At 49.7% G+C, this 14327-nt stretch overlaps 7 protein-coding genes and 1 pseudogene across 7 annotated transcripts, besides 11 other annotated features; all 8 read left to right on the plus strand.

Annotated features, from left to right (window-relative positions):
- Nucleotides 1-14327: a sequence feature (heterozygous, Esmeraldo-like haplotype).
- Nucleotides 94-116: a microsatellite.
- Tc00.1047053504247.10 (hypothetical protein, conserved) lies at nt 792-1619 on the plus strand (the record flags this gene model as incomplete). The annotated part of the gene is made up of 1 exon (XM_802811.1): nt 792-1619. One exon carries the CDS (start codon nt 792-794, stop codon nt 1617-1619), a length of 828 nt encoding a protein of 275 aa, XP_807904.1.
- Tc00.1047053504247.20 (ATP-dependent RNA helicase, putative) lies at nt 2060-4168 on the plus strand (the record flags this gene model as incomplete). Its single annotated transcript, XM_802812.1, has 1 exon — nt 2060-4168. The coding sequence occupies one exon, from the start codon at nt 2060-2062 to the stop codon at nt 4166-4168; it is 2109 nt and encodes a 702-aa protein (XP_807905.1).
- Nucleotides 4266-4289: a microsatellite.
- Nucleotides 4334-4405: a sequence feature (A-rich).
- Tc00.1047053504247.30 (hypothetical protein, conserved) lies at nt 4897-5412 on the plus strand (the record flags this gene model as incomplete). The annotated part of the gene is made up of 1 exon (XM_802813.1): nt 4897-5412. One exon carries the CDS (start codon nt 4897-4899, stop codon nt 5410-5412), a length of 516 nt encoding a protein of 171 aa, XP_807906.1.
- Nucleotides 5647-5666: a microsatellite.
- Nucleotides 5880-5925: a sequence feature (T-rich).
- Nucleotides 6155-6850, plus strand: Tc00.1047053504247.34 (hypothetical protein, conserved; the record flags this gene model as incomplete). Its single annotated transcript, XM_802817.1, has 1 exon — nt 6155-6850. The coding sequence occupies one exon, from the start codon at nt 6155-6157 to the stop codon at nt 6848-6850; it is 696 nt and encodes a 231-aa protein (XP_807910.1).
- Nucleotides 6710-6768: a sequence feature (GA-rich).
- Nucleotides 7002-7023: a sequence feature (AT_rich).
- Nucleotides 7056-7097: a sequence feature (AT_rich).
- Nucleotides 7239-9578, plus strand: Tc00.1047053504247.40 (RNA editing complex protein MP90, putative; the record flags this gene model as incomplete). The annotated part of the gene is made up of 1 exon (XM_802814.1): nt 7239-9578. One exon carries the CDS (start codon nt 7239-7241, stop codon nt 9576-9578), a length of 2340 nt encoding a protein of 779 aa, XP_807907.1.
- Tc00.1047053504247.50 (hypothetical protein, conserved) lies at nt 10076-10654 on the plus strand (the record flags this gene model as incomplete). Its single annotated transcript, XM_802815.1, has 1 exon — nt 10076-10654. The coding sequence occupies one exon, from the start codon at nt 10076-10078 to the stop codon at nt 10652-10654; it is 579 nt and encodes a 192-aa protein (XP_807908.1).
- Nucleotides 10932-12479, plus strand: Tc00.1047053504247.70 (annotated as a pseudogene).
- Nucleotides 12771-12831: a microsatellite.
- Nucleotides 13143-14327, plus strand: Tc00.1047053504247.79 (hypothetical protein, conserved; the record flags this gene model as incomplete). The annotated part of the gene is made up of 1 exon (XM_802816.1): nt 13143-14327. A coding segment is annotated over one exon (1185 nt), but the record flags the coding sequence as incomplete, so codon positions are not given.
- Nucleotides 13531-13576: a microsatellite.

Below are 14327 nucleotides of genomic sequence, written 5' to 3' on the forward strand. Positions count from 1 at the left end.
TCCGCTTTTTTGTTGCTGGTTTGCATCATGAAACGATTTTATCCGAGGCGAATGGTGTTGCTGCTTTTTACGTTGGAATAAAAGGAGCAACGGTGATGATGATGATGATGATGATGTCACTTAACATCTATACATAGAACAAGATGGTGTCTTTATTTCTTTTGTTTTTCTTGTATTTGTTATTCTCATGAAGTGCACATGAATTTGTTACACACATACGCACACACAAATAGGCGCTTTTTCCACATGTCTCAATGTAGTAAGTTGTATCTTTATAGAGAAAGTGGGGTGCGGGTAAATAAAAAGTGAGGCGATATTTAAAAGGAGGAGAAGGAGTGAAATAACAATTGTTTGTTTGTGTGTGTTTGTGTGTATGTGTTTGGAGGGGGGGAAAGGGAGTATGTTTCATGGAGAAGGTGGTTATGATGGTGTTCCTATGGTTTTGGCTCAGCACATACATACATATCCACCTTTTATTTGCTTTGATGCACAAATACACACGTATACATACATGCATGCAACCACCTACACTTTTATTCTGTGGCGTGCTTCTCTGTGTCTTTGTGTATGCTGGAGAAAACATGAAAGGAAGTGAGTAAGAAAGGGAAGGAGATTGCGTGGAGGTATTCATAGATGTGTCCTAGTTCTGGGGACCGTTTTTTTTTGCGGCACACAATTTTGATATATTTATACCTGCATTTATACATTGTTTTTTTGTTTTTTTTTCTTTTTTCTGCTTTACACACGAGGGTTGTGGTGAAGGAGGTTGTGATCTGAGGTAAATAGAGAGAATGCAACGCGATGTGTACGCATCGCTTATTAAGAAGCGTCACAAGCACATGATTCCGTTGTTAATCCATCAAGTCTCTGGAGACGTTACCCGCGAGAATGTCTTTGATGAAGTCTTTAGTGGTTACAAACTTCGGCGCATTGTGCTTATGACTCACATGGCTGCCACCTCCTCCTTATCGTCACGTCTGCCACGTGATGTCATTGTGACAGACTTTGAGAAACTGAAGGCGATTCATCAGCCGCACTTTCACTACAAGCTTCTTCCACTGCTCTGCACAGACATCGAGGCATTTGCAGCAATGCAAGGTATATGTGCAAGTGCCAATTCCCCCTTCACAATTGAGGACCGCAGGGACCCACAGGGCCTGACGCATCGTCTCGCGAATGGCTGTGCAGATCGACAGGCCGTGTGCGAATTTTTTGCGGAACACATTTTACCGGAGGAACGCGACGTGCCAGTGTTTTCACGCAAGTTGCCCATATCCGCGGTGGTTTTTGACGGCCTACTCCTTTCGAAGAAGGCAAATGACGTGGGGGCTAGAGTAGCCGCACTGTTGACGGTGCACGAGACGGCTACAGGGAAGACAATCACAGAACGCGCGCTCATGCGGGATTTCTTTAGCAGCCCGCTTTATACAAAAATGTGCGGCAATAGCGACGTGGGTCAGGCGGTGCGTTTGGCGCACCAGCGGTTGCACTTCATGGCTGTCAAGCGGCCGGTTGGGACGGATGACGGGTGCCGACGGACTCTTCTACGACTCGCATCGGAGAAGAATCTTTTTGTCTTTGAGAAGTTGGTTGATGAGTACCACTTTGCGCATTTGTAGTGTGTAGGCACAGAGGAAAGGGAAGCACAGAAAAAAGAAGACGGTGAGGGGCGGAGAATAAGATGAAGTAAAGCGAGTTTGCCACATTGAACAATGAGAAGAAGCCATCATATGGTAAGCACTGACGAACACAGTGGAAGACAGGTGAGGGACTGATGTTCTGGGGAGGGGAAAACTGCTCAACCATGAGGTGCGTGGATTGTTGTGGAAATGATTTTTTTTGTGTGCGTGCGTGTATGCCACTTACCTGAACTGCCTCACCCTTTTTTTTTTTTTTTTTTGACTCTTTTTTTCATTCTCTCTTGTAAACGCCGTACTTCGTTGGCACCATTGGGTGTGTGCCGGTAACAAGGCAGGCAGAGGGTAATAGCGGCAGCGATCTAACGGAAATTAAAGGGGACCGCACTGCCGGGAGGGGGACGGGACGGTGTTATTGGGCGATGACAGATGGGTGGGACAAATGCATTGGGGAGAGTAATGCATGGCTTTTCAACACTCTGCAGCAGCAGTTAAACTACGAGAAACCGTTGCCAGTGCAACAGGCCGTGATCCCAGTAGTTCAGCGTGCGTTATTGAGCGGGATTCCTATGGATTTTTGTCTCACCGCCCCCACTGGCAGTGGAAAAACACTCTGCTACCTGCTGCCCATGCTGCACCTGGTTACAGATTGCAAGAAGGGTGTGGACCACACATGCCTCCGGGCATTGGTGCTGGTGCCAACGAAAGCTCTTGGCATGCAAGTATTTCGCGAATTGCAGCAACTTACCCGTGGCACATCCATCGCTGTGGAATCGCTCTGCAAAGGGGACATTAGTGTGAAGGAAGAAGCAGAATCCATTGTGCGCTCCGTCACCGTCGTAAACAGCATGCCTCTCCCAGGTGATGCAGAAAAGCCCAGCGCTGGTGATGTGTACGGTGACTGTGATCATGATGCCGCTGTTGATGATTCCACCAGTGATGATGTTGCGCGGGCATCCTCTTGGCTGCGTTACTACTCCCGTGTTGATATTTTGGTCGCGACGCCACAGCGTCTGCTGCGACATCTTGACGGTACGCCTGGACTCTCTCTTGCCGACCTGCGTTTTCTGGTTATTGATGAGGCGGATCAAGTCCTTGCCGGGAATTTTTCCAATTTTGTAGCAAAAGTGGTGGAGCGCTTTGAAGGGGAACAGGTGACGCGTGTAGGGAGTGTGGGTGGAACGCGTCGCCTTGTGCAGTTGACGTACAATCTACACAAGATGCTCTGTTCTGCGACCCTTTCCTCGCACATTGCTCGCATCTCGGAAGTGCGGCTACGGAACTGTCGTCACTTTGCGTTGGATAGTTTTGGCAGTGACATTCACCGGGGTGATGAGGGTGAGCCGCTCCCATTGACCAATGACACGAGTAAAAGAGGGAAGAAGCGTCGCGGCGCCAAGGATGGGGACAAGGGGCAACAAGATAGCGATGAAGAAAACGATGATCCAGTGGCAGCTTTGCCCATTTCACGCCAACAACTGGTACGTACTTCCTTTGCACTTCCTCCAAAACTGCAGGAACATGTCGTTTTTGTGGAAGACTGGTACCGCCATGCTGTTTTGTTGAAACTCGTCCGAGCCATTATTGCGAAGCAAAGTACGGGCTGCGCACCGGCAGGGACCATCTCGCCGCGTGGAAACAAAAACAAAGGCAATGACGTCAATGGCGATGCTTCTGCCGGTGATGATAGGCATGGCGTGAATCCAGAAGAAGATGGTATTTTGAGAGACGAAGAGAACGAGGTGGAATTCCGTGCTCTTGGTTATCGACGTCATAAGCGACATGCGTCTACAGTAACTATTTCATCGCCTAGCGAATATCCGTCGTGCAGCGACGATGCCGGTAAACGCATCCTTGTCTTTTGTCGTACAGCGGAGGAGGCGCGTGTTATGGGTCATTTTCTTCTTTCTGCTGGCTTAAAGGCGACGGAGTTCACGACCCTTTCGACCGAGAGTGAACGGCGGCGTGCGCTTCTTAAATCGTCACCAGATGCATGCATCGTCGCGTCGGATGCTTTGATGCGGGGGGTGGACGTACCTAACGTGGGCCATGTCATTATGTACAACCCGCCGGAGACGCTTGCGCAGTATGTTCACCGCGCTGGTCGTACAGCACGGGCCATGCGAGCAGGCCATTTGCATCTTCTCCTACAGAAGAATGGACCAAGTGGAACCCAAAAAGATGGTGAAGTTGCCGTTTTTAAAGCCCTCAGCGCTGCTGTTTCACGCCGTCAACCCGTACTATACGAACGCCATTTCTTCATGTTTGACAAACCTCCAAATGCGGCAGTCCCCGCCACAACCGCCGCTGGTGGTGGAACCAGGGAGGACGCAACCGCAAAAGACAGGGCACTTCTATTGGTGGAGGAAGCAGATGGATATCTGAAGAAGACACAGGCACGACTGGCGACGCATTGGTCATCTGCAATTGAAAGCAGCCAAAAAGAGAGGATGACGAAAAAGCGGACAGCTGCAACAGGCAGTGAATCGACAATTCATGCGCCCTCTGTGAAGAAGGAGCGCAAGTCATGAATGAATGATGCATGGAAGGAGGGTATTCAACGGGCAGGCATATATAACCCGACATATGTGTATATATGCCGTTCTCTGCTGATGCTGCTGCTGCTGCTGGTGGTGGTGGTGATGGTGGTGGAAAATTGTGGCGTTTCTTTTAGAAGCGATTAAAGCAAACATATTAAAAAAAAAAAATGGTGACATGAAAAATAAAAATGAAAAAGGGAAAGAAAGTATTAAAAAAAAAAAAAAAAAGGTATTTATAAGCAGAAGAAACACGAAGAAAAAGAGAGAATGAAGGGATATATAATATATATAATGTGTACATATATGTTCCTTGTTGGTTGTTGTTGTTTTGTTTGTGGCAACCGGATCCCACTACGACTGCATGCACAAAATCTCCATATATAAAAAGTGGAAGGGAGTATTAACTTCTTGTGGCCCATATTCACACAAACAGTTTCTTTTCCCCTCTGCCTTCCTAAGGCCAATTTCTTTGCTCTTTCTTCTCTGCCTTTTTTATTTTTTCTTCCCCTTGCATTACACATGCGCATTGTTGAAGAAGAATAAATTTGGGATCCTGCGGTTTTACTTCTGTGTATCTTTGCGTGTTTGTGTGTGTGTGTTTGCCTCTGTTATTGTTGTAGGCCGCTTTTTTTTTTTTGTTATTAGCAGGCAGTTAATTGTTGTTTTCTGGTCCGTGGGCAGTACAGTCATATTTGTGAATAGGTCTTGTTGTCGAACTCATGGGAGGGAAAAAGAAGAAGACCGCCGTCCCCATCAAGAAGGAGAGCAAGTACAAAATACCGGCGCGTTTTGATTGCCCGCTCTGCGACGCAAAGAACTCCATTGCCGTGCGACTCGTGCGGAGTAGTGGCTCTGCCAGACTGCATTGCCGTTCCTGTCGCGCCGGGGCCGGAAAGGAGTTTCCGTTTCTTCCGCTTGAAAAGCCTGTTGATGTCTTCTTCCGCTTTCGCGAGGAGCTTATGCGGCAGGACCGCGATTTTCTGGAAGAACATCAAATTGATACCAACACGACAACAGCGAAAACAGGTCTTGTGCAGTTTGTGCCGAAAGGAGCGGCACGTACGACAGCAGTGACGGGGGCAGCGCCGACGTCACGGAGTGAGGACGTGGCCGCAATGCATCGTATCGAGCTTGAGGAGGAGGAAGAGGATGAGGAGAATGGCTTGCAGTTCTTCGCACCGGAGGAGGCATCCGCAGAGTATGGAGAAGATGTAGAAGGTGGTATTGCGCTTTAAGTAAACCGAGAGGAGGGCATATTATACAAATTAGCAGCTGTTATTTATTGTGTATGGTTGTGTTGCCTGTTGTTGTTGTTGCCTTTGCGATTATTGAGGTATGATGGCTTTACCAAGATGATAATTGTAAAGAACCTTCTGGACACCAATTGAGAAACATATATATATGGGGAGAACGGTAGCCTTGATACTTTTTATTGTTGTGAATGCTGTTCTTGTGGTGTTGGGACCTTTTTTTGTTTTGTTTTGTTTTGCGTCGGACGCTGACGAAATGATTTTACCCGGTGTTTTCTTCATCGCTCTACGTCATGCGCAAGGATCGAGGAGGCAGAGTACCTCACGCACAGATGCGCAATGCGCCTCCACCACCACCACCCCCCAATGGAAGGACAAAGGCCGGTTGTGTTTACGTCGAATTTGTTGCCTCCCGACTGCATCCGTGAATTCCCCGCATCTTAAAGGAAAAAGTTTTTGGTGTCGCTCTGTGTTTTTTTTTTTGTTTTTTTTTTTGCTGCCTCCCACACGTTTGTTCTGTCATGAGTTGTTGGTGCTGTTTAAGGGAGGTGGGACTGATCTTTTACTCTCTTTTTTAAATATTCCTGCCCGCGTGTGTCTTTTTTCTGTGTGTTGGTGCCAAGGGAAGGATAGAGCATAGAAACGTAGCTGAAGAAGGGGAATTGTTGTCAGGGAAGCCCATCTCCGTGTCTCGTCGCCCTGGACTTTTTTTGGTGACCTCACCGATATGCCGTCAACAGAAGAAGGAAACGGTGGCGGTGCCTCATCTACGGCACCGCGTCTGTCACGTCATAGCCGTTTTTTTCTGAAGGAGAAAATGCAGAAGGACGCCAAGAAGGAGGGTGACAAGAGGAAGAGAAATCTGCACTATGCGGCAGCCTCAAGGCACCAGCGCTCACTGCATTGCCTAACCAAATTTGACTGTCCCGTGTGTTGCATGAAGAACACCGTGAGGGTGGACCTCAGCACCAAGGAACAAAATGCAGTTGTGCGCTGCACTTATTGTATGTCATTGCGTCCCCGTCCAGCGGAGCTGCCGTATCCATTTTTGACGTCTTTTGTGCCCAGGCTTGAGAACCGCGCCGATGTGTTTTTTAAGTTTAATGAGCTGTACCGTGGACTGGCGGTGGAAGCCGACCCCAACGGTAAAATGCACAAAGCCCATGACGAGACGGGGGTCGGCGAAAACTACACCGCAGGCGGCGTGCTGTCAATTTCGTCTAGTCACTGGACGAGTGGCGTCACGGGTATGCCGATGGATGCGGACGGGAAGGCGGCGTCCGGAGGGGAAGAAGATGAGGAAGGAGAGGAGCGCAAAGAAAGAGAAGAAGAAGAGGAGGAGTTGGTTGGAGCAAAAGATGCCAGCGGCACTGTGGAGGACATGCATGCTTTTTTTGCTGACAGCGACGACGACGACGACTGAGGGCTTCACGTTACTGAACGTGTTTCTCCGGAGGGTCATCAGTTTTGTTACTGTTTGTTTTTCTTGTTTGCAGTTCTTCAACCTTCTTTTGAAGATGGGGCAATTGGTCATGATGCTAAATGCACATAAGCTTTCCTGGAGAATTCTTCACAATATATATATATATATTTATAGGCATCCTTGTTGTGTGGCGTCATTCACGCGCATTTTTATTATTATTATTACTTTTTCTTTACATTTTTTTTTTGATGCATTTCTCACACTGCAATGGGCCGCCATCGAGCAGAAGAAAAGGAATTTTGTCTCTGACCGTCCATACCCTATCTTTTTTCTTGTTGGTTTTTTGCTCCTGCAAAAAGAGAGAGAGAGGAGGAGGGGGAAGAGAAAAATGCGGCTGGTTGGGTCATGTGTGCGTTCTCGTGGCCTGCTGTGGAGCGAGTGGCAGGTGACGTGGCGTCTGTGCCGACATTTTAGCACTTCCACTTTCCGTTTAGCACTTGAGCGGGTTGAAGTAGCGCACTCGCAGTCTTACACGCGCCGTGGCGTTACGATTGGCTTTACGTCGTCCGCCGGGAGCGGGAACAGCGGTGTCTCGCCATCGTCATCGTCATCGTCATCCGCTGCCAGCACTGGGGATGTACTTGCCAACTACGTGAGCTTTTTGGCCGATGACACGACGGCGCCGGCGGCAACGAAAGAGAATGGAGCACAGCCGCTACGTTCTTTGCGCTCCGTTGCCGCAGCAGAGGCGCTTTTCTTTAAGGAGGAGGCAAAGAATTACTGCCGCCTCTGTATGGAGGAGTCACAGACGACGCCAAAGTCACATGTTGTGCTGGCGTACCGCGCGAGCCACACCAATCATGCCTGTCGTGAAGTGGTGTTGGATAGTTTGGCGTTACTGGCCATACGGGGCTATCCGATTGATGATATCTACCTCGTTTGGTCAGACATCCTTTACCGTGAGTCCATGTTCCAGCGTATTCCGGAGCTTGTATCACCACGATGGAGTGTGAACCAGCGCAGCGAAGTCCTAGCCAAGCTGTTGTCCTTGCTTAAGGAGTTGAATGTTCTTGATCTTTCACTCGCAGCTCAAGCCCCTGACACCTTTGATGCTGTCTCGCAACAGATGCACCACCGTCGTCGTGTGGCTTTTGAGCGACTGGAGTACATTGGAGATAATTCTTGGGGAAATCATCTCTCCAATCGAATGATGGTCCTCTTCCCCGATAGGCAGTGGGCGTACAGTCAGAATGCCTACTCCTTTAATTGTTTCCGAGATGCCTGTGAGATGAATGTGACCCTGGAGTTTATGTTCGATACCCTTCACGTCAGTGAACTGCTGCCTATTGGTGTACGAGAGAAGTTGGGCACAGGGAAGATAAAGGCCGATGTAGTGGAAGCTCTTATTGGGGAACTGCACGTCACGCTCTGGGGTCTTGAACCACAACTCTATGACTCCTCCTGCTTTGTGGAGATCAATGGGGTGGGGGAGGCGCGGCTCTCTGCCGTGGTGCAGCACTGCCTAACAGAAATTTACGATTTGATTCTACTCTCATACGTTCAAGAGCTGAGTGGCTCGGCAATACCTCTCGCCAAAGAGATTGCGGCAGAGCGAATTTGGGGTCAAGCGTACCCACCGGTGCGAAAAACAAAAGATCGAGGTGGAGCGGCACGTAGTGGGCGATTATCCACTACAACTGTTATCGGGGTGGGCGAGGTGCGACAACTCCCCGCACTCCCATCACTCTTTACGGTGCCAACGCCGCCACCGGATATCGTGCCGCATCCCCTAAGACAACTACGTGTGGTGGGGGAAATTCCAGAAGAAACAGTTTGCACACACACAAATACGGACGTCTTTGTGCGCTTCGTTGACAGCTTTTCAAGGCTGAGTCTTCTTGACGATCGTCGTGTGGCTACAATGGATGTCCGACGTCTCCGTGACGTGCGTTTCTTATCGTTAAAACGCGAGTTGGTACCCGCATTGCCGGTAAACCTGGAGGATGTGGCAGAAGAAGACGTGGCTGCGGATAATGCAACGGCACCTTCTCTAGATGGCATGAATACAACGGCGACGGAGCGGGTGTTGGACTTGGAGGAGGTGTATTTTCGCGATTCGTACTATAATCTTTTTCCTTCTCCAATGTCTCTTGAGAAAGACGATGAGTTGGGTGAGGGAAGTAAGTTTTTGGTTGCTGTTGGGACTACGAGGGGAAGCTCGGGGTGTCTCATGGATTATGAAAAGCAGCTACACATGGCGACGACTGTTATTTACCCACCGCTACGTGCGGCACCCACTGTGGTGCCCGGGGATGTAACCGCAAAGGGGGAACGCATCTGTTCCTTTGCGCAGTCGGTGTACGTGCCGCCAGGCACGAAGACACCGTCTGCGGGTGTAGTGACGGACAAGAATCTTCACTTTGGTGAATTTGTCTTTCTGCCTGTTCAGAAGGAAACGACGAGGGAGCCGCAAGAGTCAAAGGAGACTCCCAACAAAGATGTGGGCGAGGATGCGTCAAAGCGCGATGGTGCCGAGGAGGAGAAAATGTTGGAGGCCGCCGTGGCCGGGAGTGAGCATGATGATAGTGCGGGTGGCGAGGATGGAGAGGAAGGCATGCCTGGGATTGTCTCTCACGACCTGCGGATGCAGGCACAAAGCAAGTGGCACCGCGAAAACCCATACTTTGCCGTCCCATCCATTTTGACACACACTGCATCCTGCATGTGACGGGGAGAGTGACGACGAGGAAAAGAGCATGCAGTGCCGCTCGGGCATACGTAAAAAGTGGAGAAGTAATGAGCGAAGACGACCAAAAAGTAAAATAAGATTATCGAGGAGATCCCACACATATATATTGCAAGCAAAGTTTTGTTGTCGTGCCTTTTGACTGAAATGTATCTTTTTTTCCCCTTTTTTTTTTCTTTTTTGGAATGAGGGTGTTTGGACTTTCATTGAATGGATGTTCTTGACGCACCCATGCACGCAAACACATATAAATGACGATTATGTTTGTTCAAAAAGGAACCAAAGAGGGTAAGAAGAGAAGGAAAGACGAGTTGGTGCGTGTGTCTATAATATTACTTGTCTCTCAGTCGTCGATGCTCAGTAGCAGCTTTGTGTACGAATAATAGGAGGTATAGATCAATACAGCTCCGTTGACTTCAATTAGGAGATACTAATTTAGGCCTTTACTGCTCGGGGGAGGAAGAAGGGACGGAATTGCGATGCCGGCGAAAGTGAAGGACGACGTGATTGTGGAAATAGACCCTGCCACCGTTTACTTTACCTTTTCTCGTATTCGTCCCACGTTTTCATGTGGCCGCACAATTGCCAGCACACTCGATCAGTTTCTTCGCTGTGAAGTGACACCCAACGATCTGCCGCTGCTGTGTGTCCTGACAGACAAGGCGGGTCGGTGCTACAGCCTCAACAATCGTCGTCTCTATTTGTACAAGGAACTGAAAGAACGCGGTGTTCTGGAAACGGTGCCAGCGCGGCTACGACGAATGCCTGACACGCGGCGGATGCGTGAAAAGTACACGCCGGAGAAGTGTGCGCTGCGCGCGACGCTGAAGCGTGAAGGTCACGCAGCGACAGCGTCCCAAGAGCAGAGAGACGATAGCGGCCAGGATGAGGCTGAAGAAAGAACGGAGGGAGAAGATGGAAAAAAGGATGGAGGGAAGACTTTGACGATGGCGCCCCCGACCCTTTCGGGGCGGCAGGAGGCCGCAAAAGCCAGAAGGAAACGAAATGGCGGTCGGGCAACGACGCTGGAGGAGGAGCTCCTTGAACTGGGCGTTTAACAAAACAACGAAGAGGAATAAAGAAGGCAACAACACTGAAAATGAAAAGGAATAATAATAAAAAGCTAACACGCTGAGAGGCTCATTGAAGTGAATGGCATGCGTGTGAAGACAATTGATACATCCATCTCTGTATTTTATTGTTTTGTTTCTCTTTTTTGTTTTTTGTTTTTTCTTTTGCTCTTTGAGAATTGCGGGGAGCGGGTCTTGTTAAAAATAATTTAAAAAGGCACCACGCATTTAGACGAGGAGAATTGGGGCTGGGTAGGGCGTGAGTCATGTCAGTGTCTCGGAGCCTCTCGGGACGGAGGAAAAAGATGTCCATAAGTGACATCGTAAACGAACAAATAGGCGGTGGAGACGCAGAGCGTTACGAGGTGGATGCATGGGACGAATTCGGTTGTGACAACCCCAAAATTGATGACTACCACGAGGGGGATGAACACGATGATGACGATGACGTGGTGGGATCGGTGAAAAAGAGAAGCGGGACCGAACGCCGTCTACGGGAACCAACGTCTCGACCACAACAAGGACGAAAACAACTGCGACGCCGCGGTCCATTGGACGCCTCCCTGTCGACAGGGGCGTACGCCGCCACTCCAGTAAATGTTGAGGCCGCGATGGATGATATCTTCGGTGCTCTTGAGATGAACGACGGAGATGAGGATGAGATGAATTTTTTGGATTTTTACAGGACGGAGCAGGCGGAGACAAAATCAATGAAGATGATGAATCATCTGCCGCCGTCGCCTCTACTGCCATAAAGGACAACTCTCTTGGGAAGAAGAGAAAGCGTGTGGGTGGCAAGCCAGAGACCGAGGAAGCATACATCGCGTGGCTTGAGGCGCAGCAGGCGAAGAAGCGGGCTAGGCGACACGATATTGCCGGTGGAGACGAAGATGGCATCCTCGAACAGCTCGAGTCTTTACGGAACGCGCAGATGGAAGTCGTGGCAAAGGAGGTGCAAGAAGGTGAAGATGACAGCGAGGATCCGCGCGCAAAGCAGCGACGGCGTGCACAGGCCGCGCTGAGGCATTACGTGATGGTTTACTCGCAGCTTCTTCGTGTGCGCATTAAGCTTCAACCGTCTATTGCACGTGCGGTGGCATTTCCGCAGTATTATTCCCTCCCTGACTACTTAAATTCGGATGAGGCACAGATAAGGCAAGGCACGGAAGAAGTTGTGCGGTGCCTGCGGGACCTACTTGGGGTTTTTTATCTTCTTACCTCAGATGACAAGCAAGCGAAGCAGAAAGAGGGTGTCCTATTGAGTTTTAAAGACATCAACACTTCTCACAGACGTATGATGCGCGACGTTGACGCCTGTGTCGAGTATTGGGGGGCAAAACTTGTGCAACCCAACAGTGCGAAGCTTCGCACCGTATCACAGCCTTTACTGCAACAAATACACTCTGTGCTTAAGAGCAAGACGCGGCTGCGAGCCAAAGTGCAGAAAAACAGATCGCATGTGACAATTTTGGGTCACCCTGAGCACTACAAAATGTCTCAAACTGCTGAAGGAAAGGCGGCACGTGCTCTGCACATTTCGGAGGGAGACATGGACGAGGAAATCTATGACGATGCCGAGTTTCTTCGTGAAGTGGTGAAGCGTGGTGGGGTCGCGAAGCTGGAGCAGCAGCTTCAGGAGATACAACGCAGTCTGAAATCAAACGACGTGCCTGCCAAGCGTGGTTTTCATCGACTAACCAAAGGCAAGGCAGTCTGCTACGAGCCCCGGCCGAAGTTAGTGGGATTTTTATTGCCTGTGCCGTATGTGCTGAGCGGACAACATGAAGTGATGGTGAACTCACTGTTTCAGTAGAGTGTTAATGCGGCGTGCTGGATGGCCGCGGAGGAGGCAAAAAGATGGATTAGGGGTTTTTTTCTTGCAGCCCCACATATAATTAATTACAAACATTTCATGAATCACTAACGCGATACGTGAAGCCTTGAGTAAACAGGACGAGGGAAGACAATTACATATCCAACACCATGGAGGAAAAGAATTACCGAACGGCCATTGTAGGAAAGAGACACCAGCAAGAAGAATGACAGCCGGAGCGTTTGAGTGCGGACGAAGGGTGTTGAATGTGTGCGACGGCGTTGCTGCCTCTGTGTGTGACTGTGTGTGTATGTGTGTGACTGTGTGTGTGTATGTGTGTGTGTGTGTGTGTTTCCGTTTCGTCACTTTTGCTTTATGCGTCTTCCATCACATTTTCCTTTCGGCAACAATGGCGAGGGTGATGGATCTTTGGCCTGTGTTCTTGCTGCTGTTGTTGTTGTTATTATTTTTTTTTAACGATTTCCTTTTGTTGATGTCGCTTTCCCTGTGAATTTCTCCCCTACCTTTTTCTTTTTATGCACGGCTCTCTGTGGGCCTCGTATCTCCCATTGGATGCGGCGCAAGTAAATCAGGAAGGGCGTATTGAAGGTATCACTTATTTGTATTTTTCTTTTAATACATTGTACTCCTTTCCGTGTATACATGCAATTGCACGAGCGTGTGGAGGAGACACTCATTGCGCTTCTCTACGCTGAAGATACGGTGAACGGCACATGGAAGAGTAGAGGGCGAGACCTGGCGGCGGCATTTGAGGCCTCGCTTATCGAAATCACCGGTGTTCCCGAAAACGCGAGCCGTTTAGAGACTCTCGCGTGTGTGCGTCGCTCGGTGAATTCTTTTATTGCGGACCCAACGCCCGCGCCACTGGAGACCTTCTTTTTGCGTGTCGTGACAATACTGCATTGCTACACGGTTGTCGCCTCGGCGAATGTTGGATCGTCACAGCTTCCGGTGGGAGTGAAGACAGCTGCGGTGGCGATTGCTAGCGCATTCTTCTCGCAACGTCTGCGAGTGGCGTGTGTGGAGACGAATAATAATGATGATATTGATACTAACAATAATGATGAGGATGATGACAGTATGAAAAGTACGAGCGGGGGAGCTGGGGAGGAGGAAGATTTGCTGCAGGAATTACACGCATTGTGGTTCTGCTTCCTTTGTGTATTTCTCCAGCAATTGTCGGCGAAGGGCGGGGACTTTACGGCGTGGCGGCAGTTCTTCCGAGCGTGTGCAGCGCAGCACAAGAAATGCGACATCAAAAAGGGAAATTCTCACGGGAAAGAAGAACACATGAGTGGCGAAGATGGCTCTGGGGAGGAAGAGAGGATTGGTATGGCTGCGTGGGGAGCGGTGTCGGAGGAGACATTCAACGCCACAGTTGCCAGGACGCGGTTTCGGCGCACAGCGATTCTGTGCAAGTCGTTTTGTCCACACCTCGTCGCGCAAGCCCCTGGTACAACGTACCAGCTGCTGCATACCCTGCACGCTTTTATGTCAGACTGGATGAAGTTCAAAAAGGAAAAATGCAACGACGGAGAGGCAAATGAGGAAGAGGAAATCGTGGGGCGATACAGTGAGCAGATGGGAGAGCTTCTTGGTGAAGGTCAGGTGCATGCCTTCTTATTAAGCACCGCCATTGGAGCGGTACTGAGCTCCACGTACATTCTCTCAACTCGAGGGGCTCGGGGTGCAGAGATAGCGAGATGGCATTTAACGCGCCCAGATACGGCGTGGCAAACCGAAGCGCAATGGCGCCAGACACACTTTCCACCTATCGGCAGGTTGCTTGAACGTCTACACATCCGATCGCTTCTTGGGGTGCATCAT

Source organism: Trypanosoma cruzi, genomic scaffold (genome assembly GCF_000209065.1).
Source record: "Trypanosoma cruzi strain CL Brener 1047053517117 genomic scaffold, whole genome shotgun sequence".
Lineage (NCBI taxonomy): Eukaryota > Euglenozoa > Kinetoplastea > Trypanosomatida > Trypanosomatidae > Trypanosoma > Trypanosoma cruzi.